The sequence below is a fragment of the Sus scrofa genome, chromosome 13 (genome assembly GCF_000003025.6).
Source record: "Sus scrofa isolate TJ Tabasco breed Duroc chromosome 13, Sscrofa11.1, whole genome shotgun sequence".
Lineage (NCBI taxonomy): Eukaryota > Metazoa > Chordata > Mammalia > Artiodactyla > Suidae > Sus > Sus scrofa.
In genome coordinates this window covers 53,104,241-53,122,051 of record NC_010455.5, presented here as the reverse complement: position 1 = coordinate 53,122,051, position 17,811 = coordinate 53,104,241, and the positions used below count along the sequence as shown (strand labels likewise).

General features: G+C 45.5%; 1 protein-coding gene across 4 annotated transcripts in view; it reads left to right on the top strand.

Moving 5' to 3' along the window:
• The window catches only part of EIF4E3 (eukaryotic translation initiation factor 4E family member 3), a 72,136-nt gene that overhangs the window by 30,284 nt on the left and 24,041 nt on the right, over positions 1–17,811 (top strand). For all 4 annotated transcript variants that reach the window (XM_021070855.1, XM_021070856.1, XM_021070857.1 and 1 more), the window contains one exon: positions 15,108–15,180. Coding sequence is in view for 1 of the 4 variants with exons in the window: in XM_021070854.1 (XP_020926513.1) it covers positions 15,108–15,180 (73 nt within the window). In the remaining 3 variants the exon portion in view is untranslated. The remainder of the gene's footprint in view (positions 1–15,107; positions 15,181–17,811) is intronic.

Sequence of the window (17,811 nt, the reverse complement as noted above, 5' to 3'; positions counted from 1 at the left end):
GTGAGCAGAAACTTCGTGCCTGGTACACCGCAGGAGCACAAGAAATTTTTGACAAATGAATACACGAATGAATTGCAAAGCCCCTTGATATCTGCGGGTGCTCGAGGATGACATTTCAGGGTTGTCCCAAGAGCTTATGAAAATTTTGATGACACTATATCTACTGTGGTTAAGTGTTGGGAAAGCACAGATGTGACAGTATTTTGTGAAATTTGCTTAATAGATACAACTCTGGTTTTTAAGGCCTTACATAAAATACCTGCAAGGTTTTAAAAAGTGATTTTCATCTTAGGATGGCAAGCTCATTCCTTTCTTCCTGTTGAAATTGACACCTCTTATAAGACTTGACACTTGGAGTCATTGTCTTTTCCAGGGACACAGAGAAGTTGGGGGTAGGGGAGGTACAGTGAGTCTCATTTCTCCAAAACGTTTTCACTTTCGTTATGACATGCAAAGAACATTTTGCTGTCATAACAAGACTGGTTTTGGCAAATTGTGGCAGAATGAAATCATGTGTGTCTTTGTTTTCCAAAGTGTGTTGTAATTGCTTTTACCTGCTATCTGTTTTCAGGTGTTAAACCTTTACCTCTGGTCTGCATTAGATACTGTTAACTGCTGGAAACAGTATCAAGAGAGTTTCTTTTTAAACAGGTCAGAAATTAGTCTACTTACAGGCACAACATTTTAAGAATGACCTTAGATATTAATACTACAGAGCAATGTTAACTTTGAAAGTATATCTTGTATCTTTTTTTTTTTTGAAGTATTGTTGGCGTACAGTATTATGTAAGTTACACAGTATATAATGTAGCAATTCATAATTTTTAAAGGTTTTACTCCATTTATAGTTATTATAATATTGGCTATATCCCCTGTCTTGTACAGTATATCTTTATTGTTTAACACAACTTTTAAAGGCTAGTTGGTATCTCTTAGAAATACGGTAACTTCAGTGAATACAAACTATAGCTTTTTTGCTGTCTTTACATACTTTTGTTCTCTGAAATCCAATAATCAAATGAAATATGTTATCACCACAGTGTCCACCTCTTCACTAAAAATGACCCTATTAATTTGGAAATAATATTTAGTTCTCTGGTTGCCCATATGAATTCATTTTACCTGGTCATTAACCCCCTAGCTTTTTTAAAATGTAAAGTATAAATGTGTTTATTAATTGATAGGTGTGTAAAATACAATTTGGATAAAACATGGCATATTATGATCAGGTGCCAAGAAAAAGATTATGCAGATTAAGATTGTTAGGATTAGGAGTTCCCCTTGTGGCGCTGTGGTTAACGAATCTGACTAGGAACCATGAGGTTGCGGGTTCGGTCCCTGCCCTTGCTCAGTGGGTTAGCGATCCGGCGTTGCCGTGAGCTGTGGTGTAGGTTGCAGACGCAGCTCGGATTCCGCGTTGCTGTGGCTCTGGCGTAGGCCAGTGGCTACAGCTCCAATTCGACCCCTAGCCTGGGAACCTCCATATGCCACGGGAGTGGCCCAAGAAATAGCAACAACAACAAAACAAAACAAAACAAAAAAGACAAAAAAAAAAAGATTGTTAGGATTAGAAATCCATCAAATAGCAGAACATCAAAATACATGAAAAGATTTTATTGACCTCTCCCCACTAGTCTGGAGGTGTCCCTCTTCCCCTCAGAGTTGTAAACATGTTGCTTTCTGGAGGTTCATTTGTATCTCCCCTCCCTCCCACCCCCACAGAGATGCACAATTCTCAAGAGAGTGGTGAGGTTCTCAGGAGAGCCCCCCAAGGCAGCTTGCTCCCAAGGTAGCTGCTGTCTGCCCCCACTCACATCAGTTTTGAGAACCACACTGTCCAGAGGTCTCCTGCTACTTAAAAGTCTTGGGCACCTCCCTCCTGGCCTGTCCTCCTGTCCGCCCTGCTGTGTGATGATGGACAAATGACCTAGCCTCCTGAGGCCTCACTTGCATTGTTTGTAAAATGGGGGTCATCCCCGGGCCATATGTCATAGGGCCCAAGAGCGCAGTGAATGTGAAACACCCACAAGGGTGCCCAGCCTAGAATAGGTGTTTGGTAAAGGTTAACTGCTAACATTATTATCCAGTGCTCCCAACTTACCACCCATCCCGATCCACAATCCCCAGAGCCACTTGTGTTAATTCAGTCACCCTAATCTAGTCCCCTCACAGACAAATCCCAGAGTTCTGCAGTAGAGTTATTTGCGGTTTCTGGAGAAAACTCCAAGAATAGTCCTTATTTGTTGTTGTCTTTTTTTTTTTTGGTGATTGTGTGGCTAAGGATTTAAACATTTGGGGCTAATTTTGGTTGCTGACAGTGTAGGATGAAGGGTTTTTCTCCCCTTTCTGGATATTTAAAACTCTCTCCTGTCTTGATTCTTGGAGGCCACTCTTGGTTGTGTGCCTCTATTGGCTTTGTTTTCATCTCATGATGACCAACCCCCACCCCTATCCCTGAGTTTTCTCCACAGGGACTCAGTGCTCAGGCCTCTTGTTCTCATCCACACCAATGATCTCACCCAGTCACAAGGCTTTCAGCTCCATCTGTGCACTGGTGATTCCCAGAACCTTACCCCTGGGTATGCAGCACCTCCTCTCTGTCTCCACATGCGTGTCTCATACACATCCAGATGCATCATGTGCCGGTCCTCTTCCTCAGCTGCCCTCCCGTCTTGCCTCCTTTATCTTGGGGAGGAGCAGTTAACAGAAACCCTGTCTTTCCAGGTGCACAGCCCCTTAAATCTTGGAGTCATCTGTGCCTCTCCTCCTCTTCCTTCTTACCTCCTCCTTTCTCTCCTTCCTCCCATCCTGCTCCCTCCCTGCTATGTCTGTTATCAACAAATGCTATTGATTCTACCCTCAAAACATATCCAAAATCCAATTTATTCTCACACTCGCATCCCAGACCCTGGACCATACCACTTCTGTCACCTGGATGAAGGCTAGGGCATCCTAACTGCTCTCCACACTCCTGCCCTTGCCCCTACCATTCATTCCCATCACAGCAGCCAGAGCAATCCCTTTAAATGCCTCACTTCAAGCATGTCACTTCACTGAGCTGCCCTCTTCTCTCAGAGCAAAAGCCCAAGTGCTTATAAAAATAGCCCCTGAGACTCTGCCCCCGTCTAGTGCCTAGTGTACCTTGCCCCTTTGCTTTCTATCACTCCCCCTCCTGCACCGGCCCTTCTAGCTCACTGGTCCTCGGCCCTTTCTGCATCATCCCAAGCCTGGGCCTTTGCCCCTGAGGATGCTACCTGCCTGGGATGCTCCTCCTTCTGTCATCAGCTAGGCCTGCCCTCCACTCTCCTTCCAGTCTCTGCTCCAATGTCATCTTGTCAGCAGGGCCTTCCCTGATCACTGAGGTAAAATGACATGCACCTCCTAACTGTGTCCCAGTGCTCCTGGCTCTGCTTTATTTTCTCCATAGGATTAGCGCCGTGTGTCTTTTCTTCTTCACTCAAATGTACACTTCACGGAATTCTTTTCCCTGTTGCTCCATCCTCAGCTACGTGACCAGAGCCTAGCACAGGTCAAACCGTATAAATATTTAGGAGGCTCTTGACCTCTACCCACAGTGACTTTCCCTTCTCCTGTGGTGGCTCGTTTTACTCTTAAGTATCATTTGCAAATCTGCACCCTAGCCCTGACCTCTCCCCTGAGTTCTGGACCCAAACCACTTTCCTTGTTATGGTCCAGAGCACTACCCGCCTCCCTTGAGTGCTCTTCTCTCTCAAATACCCTCCCCCATCCAGTCCTGAACATCTTGTTGGTTTACCCTGGGGAGACGGGCTCCAAGCCTGTCCTCTCCTCTCCTTGCCCCTCCCTCTGCATGCCCTGGTCCTCTCCAGCCCAGTCACACACTAGCCCTCCTGCTCCCAAGCCTGTCCCTTCTTCAGGCATTTCCCCCCCACCCCCACCCCAGCTGGGCAAGGTGGCCTGCAACACTCGGCCTGCCCTCGTCCTTCCAGCCACCCCTCGCGCCTCTCCTCAGCCATAGCAGTATATCTTGACTCCACGTCTCCCCATCTAAGGGTGCCTCCGTTGTGGGGTTGTGTGCTGCAGACACGTGGAATTGTGACTCTCTATCCCTGCTTTGCCTTGAGCAGCTCTGACAAGTTTTATTGGTGGTGGTTTTTAGAAGTGGGGCCACATTAATTCGAAGAATGCATTCCTCAGATTTAAAAAAAGTGACAACTGTGGACTAACAGACGATGGTGCAGACTTCTGCATTGCCCTTTTGCTTTTTGAGGGCCGCACCCGAGGCATATGGAGGTTCCCAGGCTAGGGGTCTAATCTGAGCTGTAGCTGCTGGCCTACACCACAGCCACAGCAACACCAGATCCTTAACCCACTGAGTGAGGCCAGGGATCGAACGCACAACCTCATGGTTCCTAGTCAGATTCATTTCCTCTGTGCCACCACGGGAACTCCTGCATTGCCCTTTTTAACATGAAACCCACCTCCTTTTTAGCATCACCACCACCTGCCTTTCCCCACCTCCACTGGAGCACGCAGGCTGCCCTTTCTTTCTCATAGCCTCTGAGATTTGTCTCATGATGTTCCTTCAGCTAGGGATGCCCTTCCCCACTTTCTCTACCTAAAAAGCTGACACCCATCCTCATGGCCTTCCTGACGTGCCACCTCTGTGATTGTCTTGGAGTAGCCCTTGGCTCAGGCAGGATTAAGCTACCTCCTTTGCGTTCCTACATCATTTTTTTAACAGGCTGAGTAGTATTAAGGACCACTGATGCCTCTTCTTTCTCCCCCTTTGTCCACAAGACTCCAACTGCCTTGTGTCTATCTCCCAAAAGTGCACCTTGCAGTGCCCATAGTAGGTGCTTAGTGAGTATTTACATTCTTGTGTGTGTGTGTGTGTGTGTGTCTTTTTCAGGCCGTACTTGCAGCATATGGAGGTTCCCAGGCTAGGGGTCGAATCAGAGCTGTAGCCACGGGCCTAAACTACAGCCACAGCAACACCTTATCCAAGCAGTGTCTATGACCTATACCACAGCTCACAACAATGTCAGATCCTTAACCCACTGAGCAAGGCCAGGGATCAAACGTGCGTCCTCATGGATGCTAGTCAGATTCGTTTCCACCCAAGCCATGTTGGGAACTCCTCCACATTCTTGTATTTTAAATCATAAAGGCAGAGTTCCCGTTGTGGCTCAGTGGTTAAGGAATCAGACTAGAAACCATGAGGTTGTGGGTTCGATCCCTGGCCTTGCTTAGTGGGTTAAGGATCTGGCATTTCCATGAGCTGTGGTGTGGCTCACACAGACACAGTTCAGATCCCGCGTTGCTGCGGCTCTGGCATAGGCTGGTGGCTACAGCTCCGATTGGACCCCTAGCCTGGGAATCTCCATATGCCGTGGGAGTGGCCCTAGAAAAGGCAAAAAGACAAAAAAAAAAAAAAAAAAAAATCACAAAGGTGAGCCCTTACTCCATCACTGACCAACCCCACCCCATTAAGGTTTAGCCGCACCTGGTCAGTGTTACAAGATATGCTATATACCCTGCCCCAGACCTACTTCCTCAGACCTTTGGGGTAGAGTAGGCATTTGTAACAACTGCCCAAAATTTGACAGTCACTTTTCTGATTATGGATCAGATTAACTGAGCATATTAGTTGCCAGTCACCCTTGTAGGTGCTGAGGATGCAAAGGTAGCAGCATGGACCTGGGCCTCCCAGGGGGGGTGCGTCACATCAGTAGCATCAGTGAAGAGCTCAAAGGGGTACTGACTTTCCACTCCTTTCAGGGCGGAACACCTTCAAAGGATTCCAACAGTGGCTCCCTAATAGCAAATGTAATGGGGATGTGGTGGGATCAGGCTTGACAAAGAGGATTCCCAGGTCATCCTTGTTACTCCAGGAGTCGCCTCCTGGGATGAGGCATGGGAGGCCTTGGGTGATAGGAAGAAAGTGGCTGGCACCTCCACTTTTCCCATTATTTTCCCCTATTCTTGCCTTTCTGAACCCACAAGCTCTCTTAATGCCCAGAATTAAACTTTCTGTAAGAGGCAAAGTGTTTCTGGCTAGATCAGGCAGGGAAAGGCCTTGACCTAGGGACTTCTGGCCTATCCAGCTGTGGGTTGTAGTTGCCTCCTACAGCTCGGCCTCAGGGCCCTGAGCAGCCTCACTCAGAAAAGTTACTCGCCCTTGTTGTACTGCTTCTTGAAAATATATTTTCCTATTTTCAGTATTCCTAACACCATTTTATTATTTCCAGACCCAAGACTGCTGGCAAGACTTGGGTGACCTGGCATGGTGGCAGTTGAGAACCTGGCCTTTTTTAGTTCGTTTGTCACCTCTCAAACTATTCTACATCTCTTTTACTGCACCTCTCTGTGCTAAAGGACTAATTAGATATCGAGATAAAAAGAGTCCCTGTTACTACTGTCAAGGAACTCCTAGGCCAGGAGTGACACTAGACAGAAACAAGAAAAAATGAAATAAATATGCAAAAATAAAGCATTCAGATTATGCAGACAGTTTCAATAGATGCATCATTAAATGTTAGTAGTAGGCCCTGGCCCAGTTTTGCAGGTGACTCTCAAACAGGAAGCTGGTGTACCCACAAGCCACAGATCTATCTAAAAAAGTGATTACAGGAGTTCCCATCGTGGCTCAGCAGAAACAAATCTGACTAGCATCTTCGAGGATGCAGGTTCAACCCCTGGCCTTGCTCAGTTGGTCAAGGATCTAGCATTGCGTGAGCTTCGGTATAGGTCGCGGACGAGGCTTGGATCTGACATTGCTGTGCCTGTGGCATAGGTCAGCAGCTACAGATCCGATTCAGCCCCTAGCCTGGGAACCTCCATATGCTGAGGGTGTGGCCCTAAAAAGCAAATAAAGTAAAAGTGATTGCAGTGAAATCGTCTTTAATGGCATGAACAATGTACAAGGGATGTGGCCTTCATCAAGTCTCTGGGCGTGTGCAGATTTTCTCTCTGATGGCGGAAGCTGATGTTAGTAAATTCAACGGAAGACTGACTTTTAGTAGACATATCCCTGGCTCTGAAGTTTTCCCCTCTTAGGTTATTCTCTTGGCCAAAATGAAATGATCTCTCACGTAAAGTGAATCAGTGTCATCATTCTTTTTTCCCCAAATATTTACTGCGTGCATGGAGCCTGTGTACCTTGGCTGTCCTGTACCATATATAATATTTTAAACATCTTTTTCCACTTTAACCTGTTAACGTTCACAACTGTTCACTTGGGTGTACTGGGCAACAGGCTAGGAGCTAAGGGTGTGTAATTACCCCCCGAGTCCTCACCATACTGAAGTAGCATGTGCCAGCAACATTTTACAGATGAGACAGTTGAAGCCCAGAAAAGTCACTTCCCCTGCGGTCACACAGCTAACTGAGAACAGAAACAGAATTTGAATTAAGGATCATGTGACCCCAACCAGCGGCATCCATCACCTCACTGAATACTGCTTCCCTGTGAATATGAACAATGAATGGGACACATATCATAAAATAGGGGCCCTGGATAGGACTCGAGAGGTCATCTGGGCCTGTCCCTTAATTCCTCCTGTAAGGAAATTGGGGGCCAGAGTTATGGAAGATAATTAAGTCAGGGGAACTCCACCTAAAATTCATATTTAAGTGCCTTTTAGGATTCTCCTTCGCATTTAACAATAACCCTATCTTAATCATCTCTTTGAGTGATGAAAAAAATGCATCTGTGAGAATAATGATTTTTTTTAATGTTTTTCTGATAATGCTATCTATAGTTCATTAGCTTTTATTTCCCAGGTTGTTCACATTCTTTGCTTTAGATGATGTAAGCCAAGTTTCAAACTTTTATGTATAGAGAGATCACCCAAGATTTAGCATGCATCACATGGGGCCTGGAGGCTCTGTGGGTCTAACCACCTTCCAGGTGATGCTTCTGGTTGGTGGACTATGCTTTAAGTGGGATGGATTCGAGCAGGGTTTGCAAAAACCTTTTCAGCTTCTTTTCTTTGTAGGACGTATCTCCAGGAATCCAGGTCCCTGGTAAGTGGTGCTGTAGCCCACTAAGAGCTAGCCAGGTATTGGTTAAGATAATTTCCTTAGGTACTTACAGAGGCATCTGTCCTCCTGAACTTTTTGGAGGGAGCTTTTTAGGGCCACACCTGTGGCATATGGCGGTTCCCAGGCTAGGGGTCAAATCGGAGCTACAGCTGCCAGCCACAGCCACTGCCACAGCCACAGCAACATAGGATTCAAGCTGCGTCTACAACCTCTACCCCAGCTCACGGCAATGCCATATCCCTAACCCACTGAGCAAGGTCAGGGATCAAACCTGCATCCTCATGGATGCTAGTCAGATTCGTTAACCGCTGAGTCACGATGGGAACTCCATGTCCTCCTGAACTTTTCTCCTGAGCTTAGCCTGAAGTACCATCTCTCTAGGTGTGGGGTTTTAGGGAGAAGGCACATTTAGAGGCTGGAAAGTCAGGGTTGAGGATTGCAAGATGCAGGAGCATTGAGAATATCTTTGGTGCAGAGTTGTGTTCGCAGCATCAAGCAGAGTTGGGGTGATGCCAGAAGTGATCTGTTTAGGCTAATGACAAAGAGCAAGGTTGCCAGGCAACCCTTGGTTCAAGTATCAACTTCACCACTAGTCAACCGTGAGTCTTTGGTGCAAGTCACTACCCTCAGACTTAGTTTGCTTTTCTGCAGGTGGGGTTGCAACCATTATTTACCTCATGGTGCTTCATTAATAATGCCTGTGTATAGCACATGCTGTGTGGTCTGTTCACCTCTTGGGACCATAGGAACTATCTCTTGACTAAGAGGATAAAAGTGCTTTAAAGTGTCTCAGACTTCAATTGAGCTAAAAAAGTCTCTCTTGTGGTGATTCTCCAGGAGCTGCTTTAATGAGTAGATAAAAATGATTTGTAAATAGCACGTTACACTTTTGCATGTAAATGGTGTTTATCTTCCTGGAAATCATTTAAGTAGAATAGCTGGTCCAACTTATTGGTCTACCTGGCTTTTTCTAATTCCTCAGATGAAAAGGGGTGTTACCCAGTTTTGCAGGGCTTTGGGGTGGTTTTTTCATCCTTTTTTTTCGAAAGGCTGCACCTACGACCTATGGAGTTTCTAGCTGGGGGTCCTATTAGAGCTACAGCTGTCAGCCTACACCACAGCCACACAACTCAGGATCTGAGCTGCATCAGCGACCTATACCACAGCTCATGGCAATGCTGGATCCTTTAACCCAATGAGTGAGGCCAGGGGTTGAACCCATGTCCTCAAGGATGCTAATCGGATTCGTAACCCACTGAGGCACAACAGGAACTCCCATTGACCAGTTTTATGTAGAAGATCTTGAGATGTATTTCCCCTTACTCATTGTTAAGTTGAAGACACACAGGAGTGACATAGAGCTGGATTGGGGACTTTTGGTCTTCAGTAACACTGAGTTCTCCTGATATCTTACACTCATCATCTATTTTACCAACCCAGAAGGATCCCTTCCCACTTCTGCCTCAACCATCACAGCTTCTGGATTGGCCAAGTCCAAGTAGAAACAGCTCACAGAAGCTGTGGCCTTAAGGCCAGAGAGACTGGCACTGAATAGGCTTTCTCCTCAGAGGATGGAGATAGGGGTTTCTCAGCTCTGTGGAACTTTCAAAGACGCCTTGGAATTTTTACTCTCTTGCCCCACTGGTGCCTCTTAGTTCTAAATACTTGCTCCTCTGTTCCTCTTCAGCTGCTGCTGCGGGTGATGACAGCAGCCATTGCTTGTGAGATGCCAGGTGCTGGGTGAGTCCTCTGCACGCATTAGCTCCTGTGGTCTAAGACACGGGGCCATGGGCTGGAGACCATGGTTTTCCGAAAGCAGAAGTGAGGGTCAGAAGAATCAGGCTTGTCACACAGCTGCTTGGTGGCAGAGCTGACACTTGAACTCAAATTGGTCACTTTCAAAGACCATCCTCTTAATCCCTCTGCTCTCTTGCCTCCCTACCACAGGGAAATTATCTTCCTTTTGATGTCCATGCCTCAGAAAATGAGGACAAATACAGATGGTTTCTTCTTGACTTATGTTCCTCTTATCACATTTCAGGGGTATCGTTAGTGCCGGGGTTCTGGTGGTATCTAACCCTGCCTGGCATCTCTCCTTTGCCTTCCTGGCGGTATGGCCAAATGGATGGGAGAGGAGACAGTGATGGACAAGGGCAGTGGGTGGACCCAAGGAGGGGCTGGATAACCTAAGAAAGGCTGAGAGAGGGTTTGCTATAAGATGTGCTCTCTGTGAGCACCATGCTGACTGTGACTGCTGGGATTTACCCAGGGGTATCATCATCCAAAAGGAAGATCATGGGCACCAGAGCCATAGAAACCAGGAAAAGGACCCAGGCCTGCTACTTGCAAAAAGGCTCGCTGAGCCTCAATTTCCTAATTTGTCAGTGGGGATAATGATACCAACTTGGCAAGTTTGCTGTAAGGAATACAAAACTATATGCAAACCCCTTTTCATATAATAGATGCTCAATAAAAGGGAGCCATTATTTACTTTCATTATATCAGAGGGAAAACTCCTAGTGCAACAGTTCAGACTCAACCTTTTGCATCACCATGTTCTCAGCACCAGCTGTATACTATGGGAGGGGGACGCAGAATGTAAAGGATGTGAAAATAATTCCTGATCCCTTGGTTCTGTGATTTCGCACAGCTTTGGCTGTATAGTCAATGTGTGTATTTCTCTGTCAGCTCTCTTCCCTACTTCCTCCCCGCTCCCAGACCAAAAAAAAAAAAAAAGAGGATCTAAACATTGTTTCTTTGCCTCTGGGAGTTTGAGAAATTCAGAGAGCAAGGGTACAGGTTCTAGAACATACACTCCATAAGCCCAAGGGCTTGGTCACTGCTATATTCCCATCAGCTGAAGGAGGTGTGCAGTGGATCTTTGTTGATTAAATAAATTAAAAGTCTTCTCAGGCAGTTTGTTCCATGTGCCCAGCAGGGCTCCTCAGTATTGACTCTTGACATAGTGGACCTGATCATTCTTCATTGTGGGGGTTATCCTGTCCACGGTAGATGAGTCCACAGCAGCCCTGGCTTTGACCCACTCAGTGCCTCAGTTGGTTTAAGCAAAAATGTCTCCAGATAGTACCAGCTGTCCTCTCCCCAGAGGCCACATCACCCCTAGACATCACCTGCTGGTCTGCAGAGAGAGTCTGGTTAGGGTTCTGTCAGGAGGTTTGGGTTTGGAATATGAATGAAGTAAAAAGGTTTTTTTAAAGATGTGAGAATATACTGTATATGTGACACCATTAAAAAAAAAAAAAAGTGTCTGTCATTGAAATCCACTACAAACACTGCCCTTCAGTTGCTGCAACTGTATGTTAGAGAAACAGGGGAGGGCGGGTACGGGCTGCTTGCTGCCAGCCCGGGGCTGTGGCTTTGCCAGGTGCCACCCGCACTGCTACTTTAAGAAACAGTAACTGTAGATGGTTCACTTCCAGTTCAGCTTGGAACCAGCAAGTCCAGGACAGACTGACCTGTTTACAAGGCAGATCACTTATAAATCTTGGCTTGTTTGCCCTTTTAAAATAGATTCTGTGGCGGTGGCCCTGTTGTGCTTGTGAAAGATGGCTGAGGTGTGGATATGAGGCTTATTTAGGCTTATTGATGTTTTCTAGTAACTGTCTGAATCAGGTTTGGCTGTTAGAAAAATGGCTTTCCTTGTTTTCTTACTCTGAAACCTAGATACTCATAATGCTGTCCAGCAGCTGGAAGGAACCAGGAAGATCAGAGAATCCAACCTCCTCCATTAAGAAATTAGGAAACTCAGTTTCCATAGAACTGGACGTGTTTCCTTTCAAACAGCAGTACATCAGCATCATAAGATGCTAAGCAGAATAGAGCTGTCTTTGAACAAGATCCTGTTGGTTTTTGTGAGGACCTTCTCTACCCTGCTCTACTGGAAAGACTCTTCTAAGAAAGTAATAGGGACAGAGTCTTATATTAAAAGTAGGATTCAGGAGTTCCCACCGTGGGAGCAGCAGAAATGAATCTGACTAGGAACCATGAGGTTGCGGATTTGATCCCTGGCCTCACTCAGTGGGTTAAGGATCTGGCGTTGCCATGAGCTGTGGTGTAGGTCGCAGACGTGGCTGAGATTTGGTGTTGCTGTGGCTGTGGCGTGGGCTGGCAGCTGTAGCTCTGATTTGACCCCTAGCCCAGGATCCTCCATACAAAAATGGAAGCCTTGATGAGAATCCCCTAACAGTCAGTTGCAAAACTCCATTAAAAAATATAAGTGTGGGGGAGTTCCTGTTGTGGTAACAATGATAACAAACCCGACTAGTATCCATGGGGATGCAGATTTGATCCCTGGCCTTGCTCAGTGGGTTAAGGTTCCAGCATTGTTGTGAGCTGTGGTGTAGGTCACAAACACGCCTTGGATCCTGCATTGCTGTGGCTGTGGCGTAGGCCGGCAGCTACAGCTCCAATTCAACCCCTAGCTTGGGAACTTCCATATGCCATGGTGCAGCCCTTAAAAAAAAAAAAAAAAAAAAAAAAAAAAAGGCACAAATAAAAATGTAAGTGTGTATGTTCCTTGACTGGACATTTAGCAGGGAGGAGTAAAGAACAGGAAATGTCAGGTCACCTATATTTAAGCCAGGTTCCTGTTGCCTGGGGGACATTACCAAACTTTGTAGGCACTGGGTTGCTCACCTGTAAAGTGGTAAGAAGTAATAATGACACCTGCATAAGTAGGCTTGCAAGGATTCAGTGCTGTAATGAAGATGAGATGCTTAGTACACGAGCAAGAATTCAGTACGCATGTATTAGCTACTGACATTGTTTTCAGTGAGAAGCACTGCCTTAGTCCTCTAGAACCCTTTCTTAGACTCTGGAAACTGGATTTCTTCAAAAAAACTCAAACTGTGAACGGACTTAAATTCCTTTGTCTAATTGTCTCCCACACTTGAATATGGGTAAAAGACCAGAACATGGAGACAGTGGCCTTTGAAAAGAGGTGATTTTGATTTGATTTGATTTTTTCTAGGTTAAATGGTTTTATTCTCACATTGTATTACTTCAGTTGATAAACTGTATGAGGTGAATGCTCAAATTATACTCATTCTGAACCATCAGAAGTTGAATCATAACTTTAAAAATTAGTAAAAATTCAAAATACACAGTTTTAAAAATGAAAAAAAAATGCAGCATGCATTTCCTCCCTTTGGACCCTCACACCAACCCTCGAGCTACCCCATTAGGGAAAGAATCCTGTGTGCACTCTCTGTGTGCTTTGGGCATCTAGGAATGTGTTTGCCAGGCATGTTTGATGGATAGGTCGGCTAAACTCTTCAGAGCAAGAAAAATCAGTATGGAAATAAATACCAGTTAATTTTCATACAAAAGCAATAGGTTGTTCATATGAAAATCTGTTTAAAAGTTTTAAGGTTTCAATTTTTTTTTTAAGTTTTCCCCATCCTTTTGTAATTTAAGCCCCCAACAGCATATAACCTGTATTAAAGAGCAAATTAGTGTTTATCAGCGTCCATACTTGAGAACCCCAAGACGTGGCTGTCCAGATAGACCATCAGGGGCCCCTAGGGGCCAGGCCCCTCCATCACACTTGCTTCACTCCTCACCATAGCCTTCAGCATAGTTACTTCAGGCTTTAGGTCTGGCAGCAAAATGCAAACGTGGTGGTTATTGTGGGTTTCCTTTTTTCAAAAACAACGTCCAGCACGTTTATAACAACTAGAAAAGAGTTGTAAACCTGGTTCCTTCTGGAAAATTTATTTATGAGACTCCACCTGCTCGACGGGGTCCCTTGCTCCCCCCGCTGCCCCCCCACCCCTGTCACTATTCTGTAACTCTGCTTCCATAGCAGCTCCCAGGCTAGAGAGCTGTGTTCAGAAATGCATTTTTGATAGCAGATTCAACACCTGGGGAGCACAGATTGGTCCAGAGTTCTAGAACTGTAGCCTGCCCTTTGTATCTCAAGCTCACCCTACACCTGGGCATGGCCTTTGCTCTGCCATCCCTTCCACCTCTGAGCTGTCCCCAGTTTGGGGCACGGTTTTTGTGCACCTCTCTAGCCAGGAAGTTCAACATCTTGAGGTTCCCTGGGGACTGTGTCTCAGAGGGTCATTGGCTGGTAGAGAGCATTCCTTTTATAGAGTCCAGGGACCAGTGGCAGAGTTGTGAGCCAGTGTATTCTTCTCTCTACAAACCTCTGATTTCTTACCCAACCAGACGTGGGGCTGTCGTGCATTATTTGAGGTTTTTAATCTTAGCCCTGATGAATCTGGACCCCCAAATTCCTGAACAAGAACTGCTAATTTAGCATAGCATAGGGAGAGGAATGGACTGCCTTCACTTCCTCAGTCTGCTGAGACCGTGTCCCCTTACCTTGAAGCCTGGGAGATGGTGCTGGGTAAAGCCGGTCCTGGTGGCTGGTGTTTCTGGTGAATAAGCCTGTAGTATGTTGCCATCTAGTGGAACATATGGCAAACTAAAGATTAATGTATTCTGACCACAGAGTTCAGCAGAGCTAATTAAATCAGCCGGAGACAACAACGGAAAGTATTTTCTAAAGGCAGGCGGTTTTGGAACCACATGCAAATTCAAGTGGAACGAAGGGTGGCTTTTAGTAATCATTTTCTTAAAGTTGGCAAAAGGTCACCCTGTTTCTCAAGAATTCATGAATATTTACCACTTTGGAACTAAGGAGATTTTCAAAAAAACGTATAACCAGGTCAGGGCCCTGCATTGTCATTGTCATCTATACAACAGGCCCAGTTTCCCATCCAAAGTCCTAGGCAGAAAGGCACGGTTATTACTTGGTTATCTTAGTATTTTTCTAAATGTGATTCTAAGGTTTCCAATTCTGTTCCTACTTACATTTCTATTTTCCCTGTTAAATTTCCACAGGACAAATATGCTTATTTTTAGGAGACGCAAACATCTGCTTTCACAAAGTAGGAGTCTCACATTTTAAATTCTAACGAGCATCTCAGAAAGGTCCACTTCTGTGGTTTCAGACCTGATTTGTGTGAAGACCTGCAGACTTACACTGTAAAATGTCATGAACACTGACCCCTTGTTTTGCTTGTTTCTTTACTCTTTTGCTTGTGTTTGCTTAGATCCCTGCCTGGTGCCACAGCAGCTGAGTGTGCATCAAATCTGAAGAAAATCTACACGGTACACACAGTGCAGGTAAGATCAAGAAACATGCTGTCTGTTGGCCACTTAATCATCCAACCTGAGAGCTCCCACCATGCTGGCAGCCCCCCACCCAGGGTACTCACATCCATTTTTGCTGGCAGCCCCCCACCTGGGGTGCTCAAGTACATTCCTACTCGCAGCCCCCACCCAGGGCCTCACGTCCAATACCATGGCACTGTCCCCAGCCACGTCTACTACAAAGGCCAGCAGAGCTCACATCCAAGTGACCCGCTCTTCTCTTGGTGACCTGTTGAATCCTGTCTGCTTCCTCAGTGTTTCCCAGACCATCAAGAGCAGCAGACAATGGTATGGTTTGGAAGATATCAGCCTGGGTCCCCATTCGGACACCCACTCAGCCACTCCCTCTCTGAGAGGTGGTTCCCCATGGGTGAGAGGTGCTGGCACCCACCTGCAGGGTTATCGAAGGTCACCAGTCACATAGGAAGGGCAGGAGAGTGTGAGCATGAAAGTGGAAGGCCTCAGACCGGTTTCTTATCCTTTATTCAAAGTCCGTCATCCTAATATTGGGCAGGTATCGCCCCTTTAATTTCTATAAAACTGGTGTGTTGGTAGTGTCTGCCTCTGTGGGTGGCTGTGAGAACCCAGCAATAAAAGGTCTTTAGCAGGCTTAGCAGGAAACCTGATACATAGTAGGTTCTCAACAGATGGAAGCTCATAGTGCTCTTAGTTCTTTCTCTGTCCAATTCTTAGGCTGAATGTTTCTTAAAAAACAACAACAAAAAACTGGCTTATTTAGTTGATCACATTACTGTTTTATTCATAAGCAAATTCTGTCCAGTTTCTCCTCCTTTTCTAGCTTAATACATTGTTGTCGACAAAATAAGGCTTTTAAGGCTGCTTCATACTCTCTTTGACCATATGTCCTGAATTTTCTAGAAGAGCCAGATTAAATCATTTACATGCTCCGCCCCTAAATTTTGTAGTGTGTTAGAAATTCCAGTAGACTGGCCTCTATTGTGTCTCTTAGGCAGCCGCTCACATGCAGAAGGAGCACAGACACCCTTTTTTTCAGACATTTCTCCCAGTATCTCATTCAGAAAATTGAGTGTGCAGTTGTGCAGTCCCAGGAATCTGACTGTAAGGTGCCACGCGTGGCCACTGAGAGCCCTAAGCCGGCTGTAAAGACACTCTCCTGACCATAGGCCATTTCTGATCCAGTTGAGAAAATGACATAAGCATGTGGAAAGCAAAATAACAGCACTGCTGTAAATAACCACTCAGTGCCAAGTACAAGCCATGTCACAAGGCAGCACGTGGGCCACTGTCCAGAGGGACAGATGTTCTCAGAGTCTGGGAAGGGTTTCCCTCCACTTCTCCCCTGTCTGACTTTATGGACCTTGTTACCTCTTCCCAGCGCCACTGTGTAGACTGCAGAGCGCTTGATTCTAAAGCCTGCCCTAATAGAGAAGGTCTTAGATCCCACTGATTTTTTTTTTTTTCTTTTTGAGGTCCTCATTGGACTTTTCCCACTATCTATGACATTAGATCATCAGGGCTGTGCCTAGATGGAAATCTAGAAAAACATTAGTGAAGTCATATTGAGGGGTCAGTTTGTTTCTTGGACCCTGTGTGATGACAAAGCATTTGGTTGAGCCTTGGCATCTGGCAGCAAGTGAGTGACATAAGGCCTTTAGAGACCAGTTTAAAGTACCCAGGCTGGCACATACTACGAAATACCATCTTAAAAACTTTATTGAGATATAATACATTTATTCAGTAAATGCAGACTTTTTTAAAAAAAAAGTTTTATGGAATGCCGTTGATTTATGATGTTGTAATCCTTTCTGCTATACAATAAAGGGATTCAGTTATGCATGTACACACACATCCATTCTCTTTCAGATTCCTTTCCCACGTAAGTCAATGCGGATGTCTTATGTGTACTATTTGATAAATTTTGACAGAGATAAATAAACCTGTAACCATGGCCCAGATCAAGATTTAAAAAAAGGTCCATCATGCTGGGAAGTTCCTTGGTGCCCTTTTTCCTTTCAGCCTTTCTTTCCCAGAAGCAGCCACTTTTCACATCCCTGTCACCTGGGATTGGTTTTGTCTTTTCTTGGATCTCCTGTAGATAGAATCACACAGTACTGTGTTGAGTCTGGCTCCTTTCACTCCATAAATACGGAGGGATTGAATGAATGAGTGAATGAGAAATTAATACATGAATCACTTTCCTGAGTCATGGCAGATGGCTCACATAAGGATCCCTTAAGCTGTAGCCACACATTCTCAATGGGGGGAATTTGGTTGTTGATGGGGGTAAATAAAATCTTACTGCTTTTAAGTATAAAGCACAGATATACATGCAGTACATAAAGAGATGTATAGTCCCTCTGTGGTCTTAAAGTTTCACAAGAAAGGTCCCCTTCAGCGTAGGGGGGCTGATAGCGAAACACTGCTGTGAGGAGTCAGGAAGTTCTGTCACGTCTCTGATGTCTCTGTCCCCTTTTGTTTCCTCACTTGTAAAACTTGGAGAGGAGCAGTTGCTACTTCCTAGGGTTGAGTGAGGGTTAAAGGAGATTGCATCGTTCTTAGTAGTACCTGGTGCTCAGTCAGTGCTCTACTATTGACAGCTTTTACTAAAGTGTTGGGTTTGCC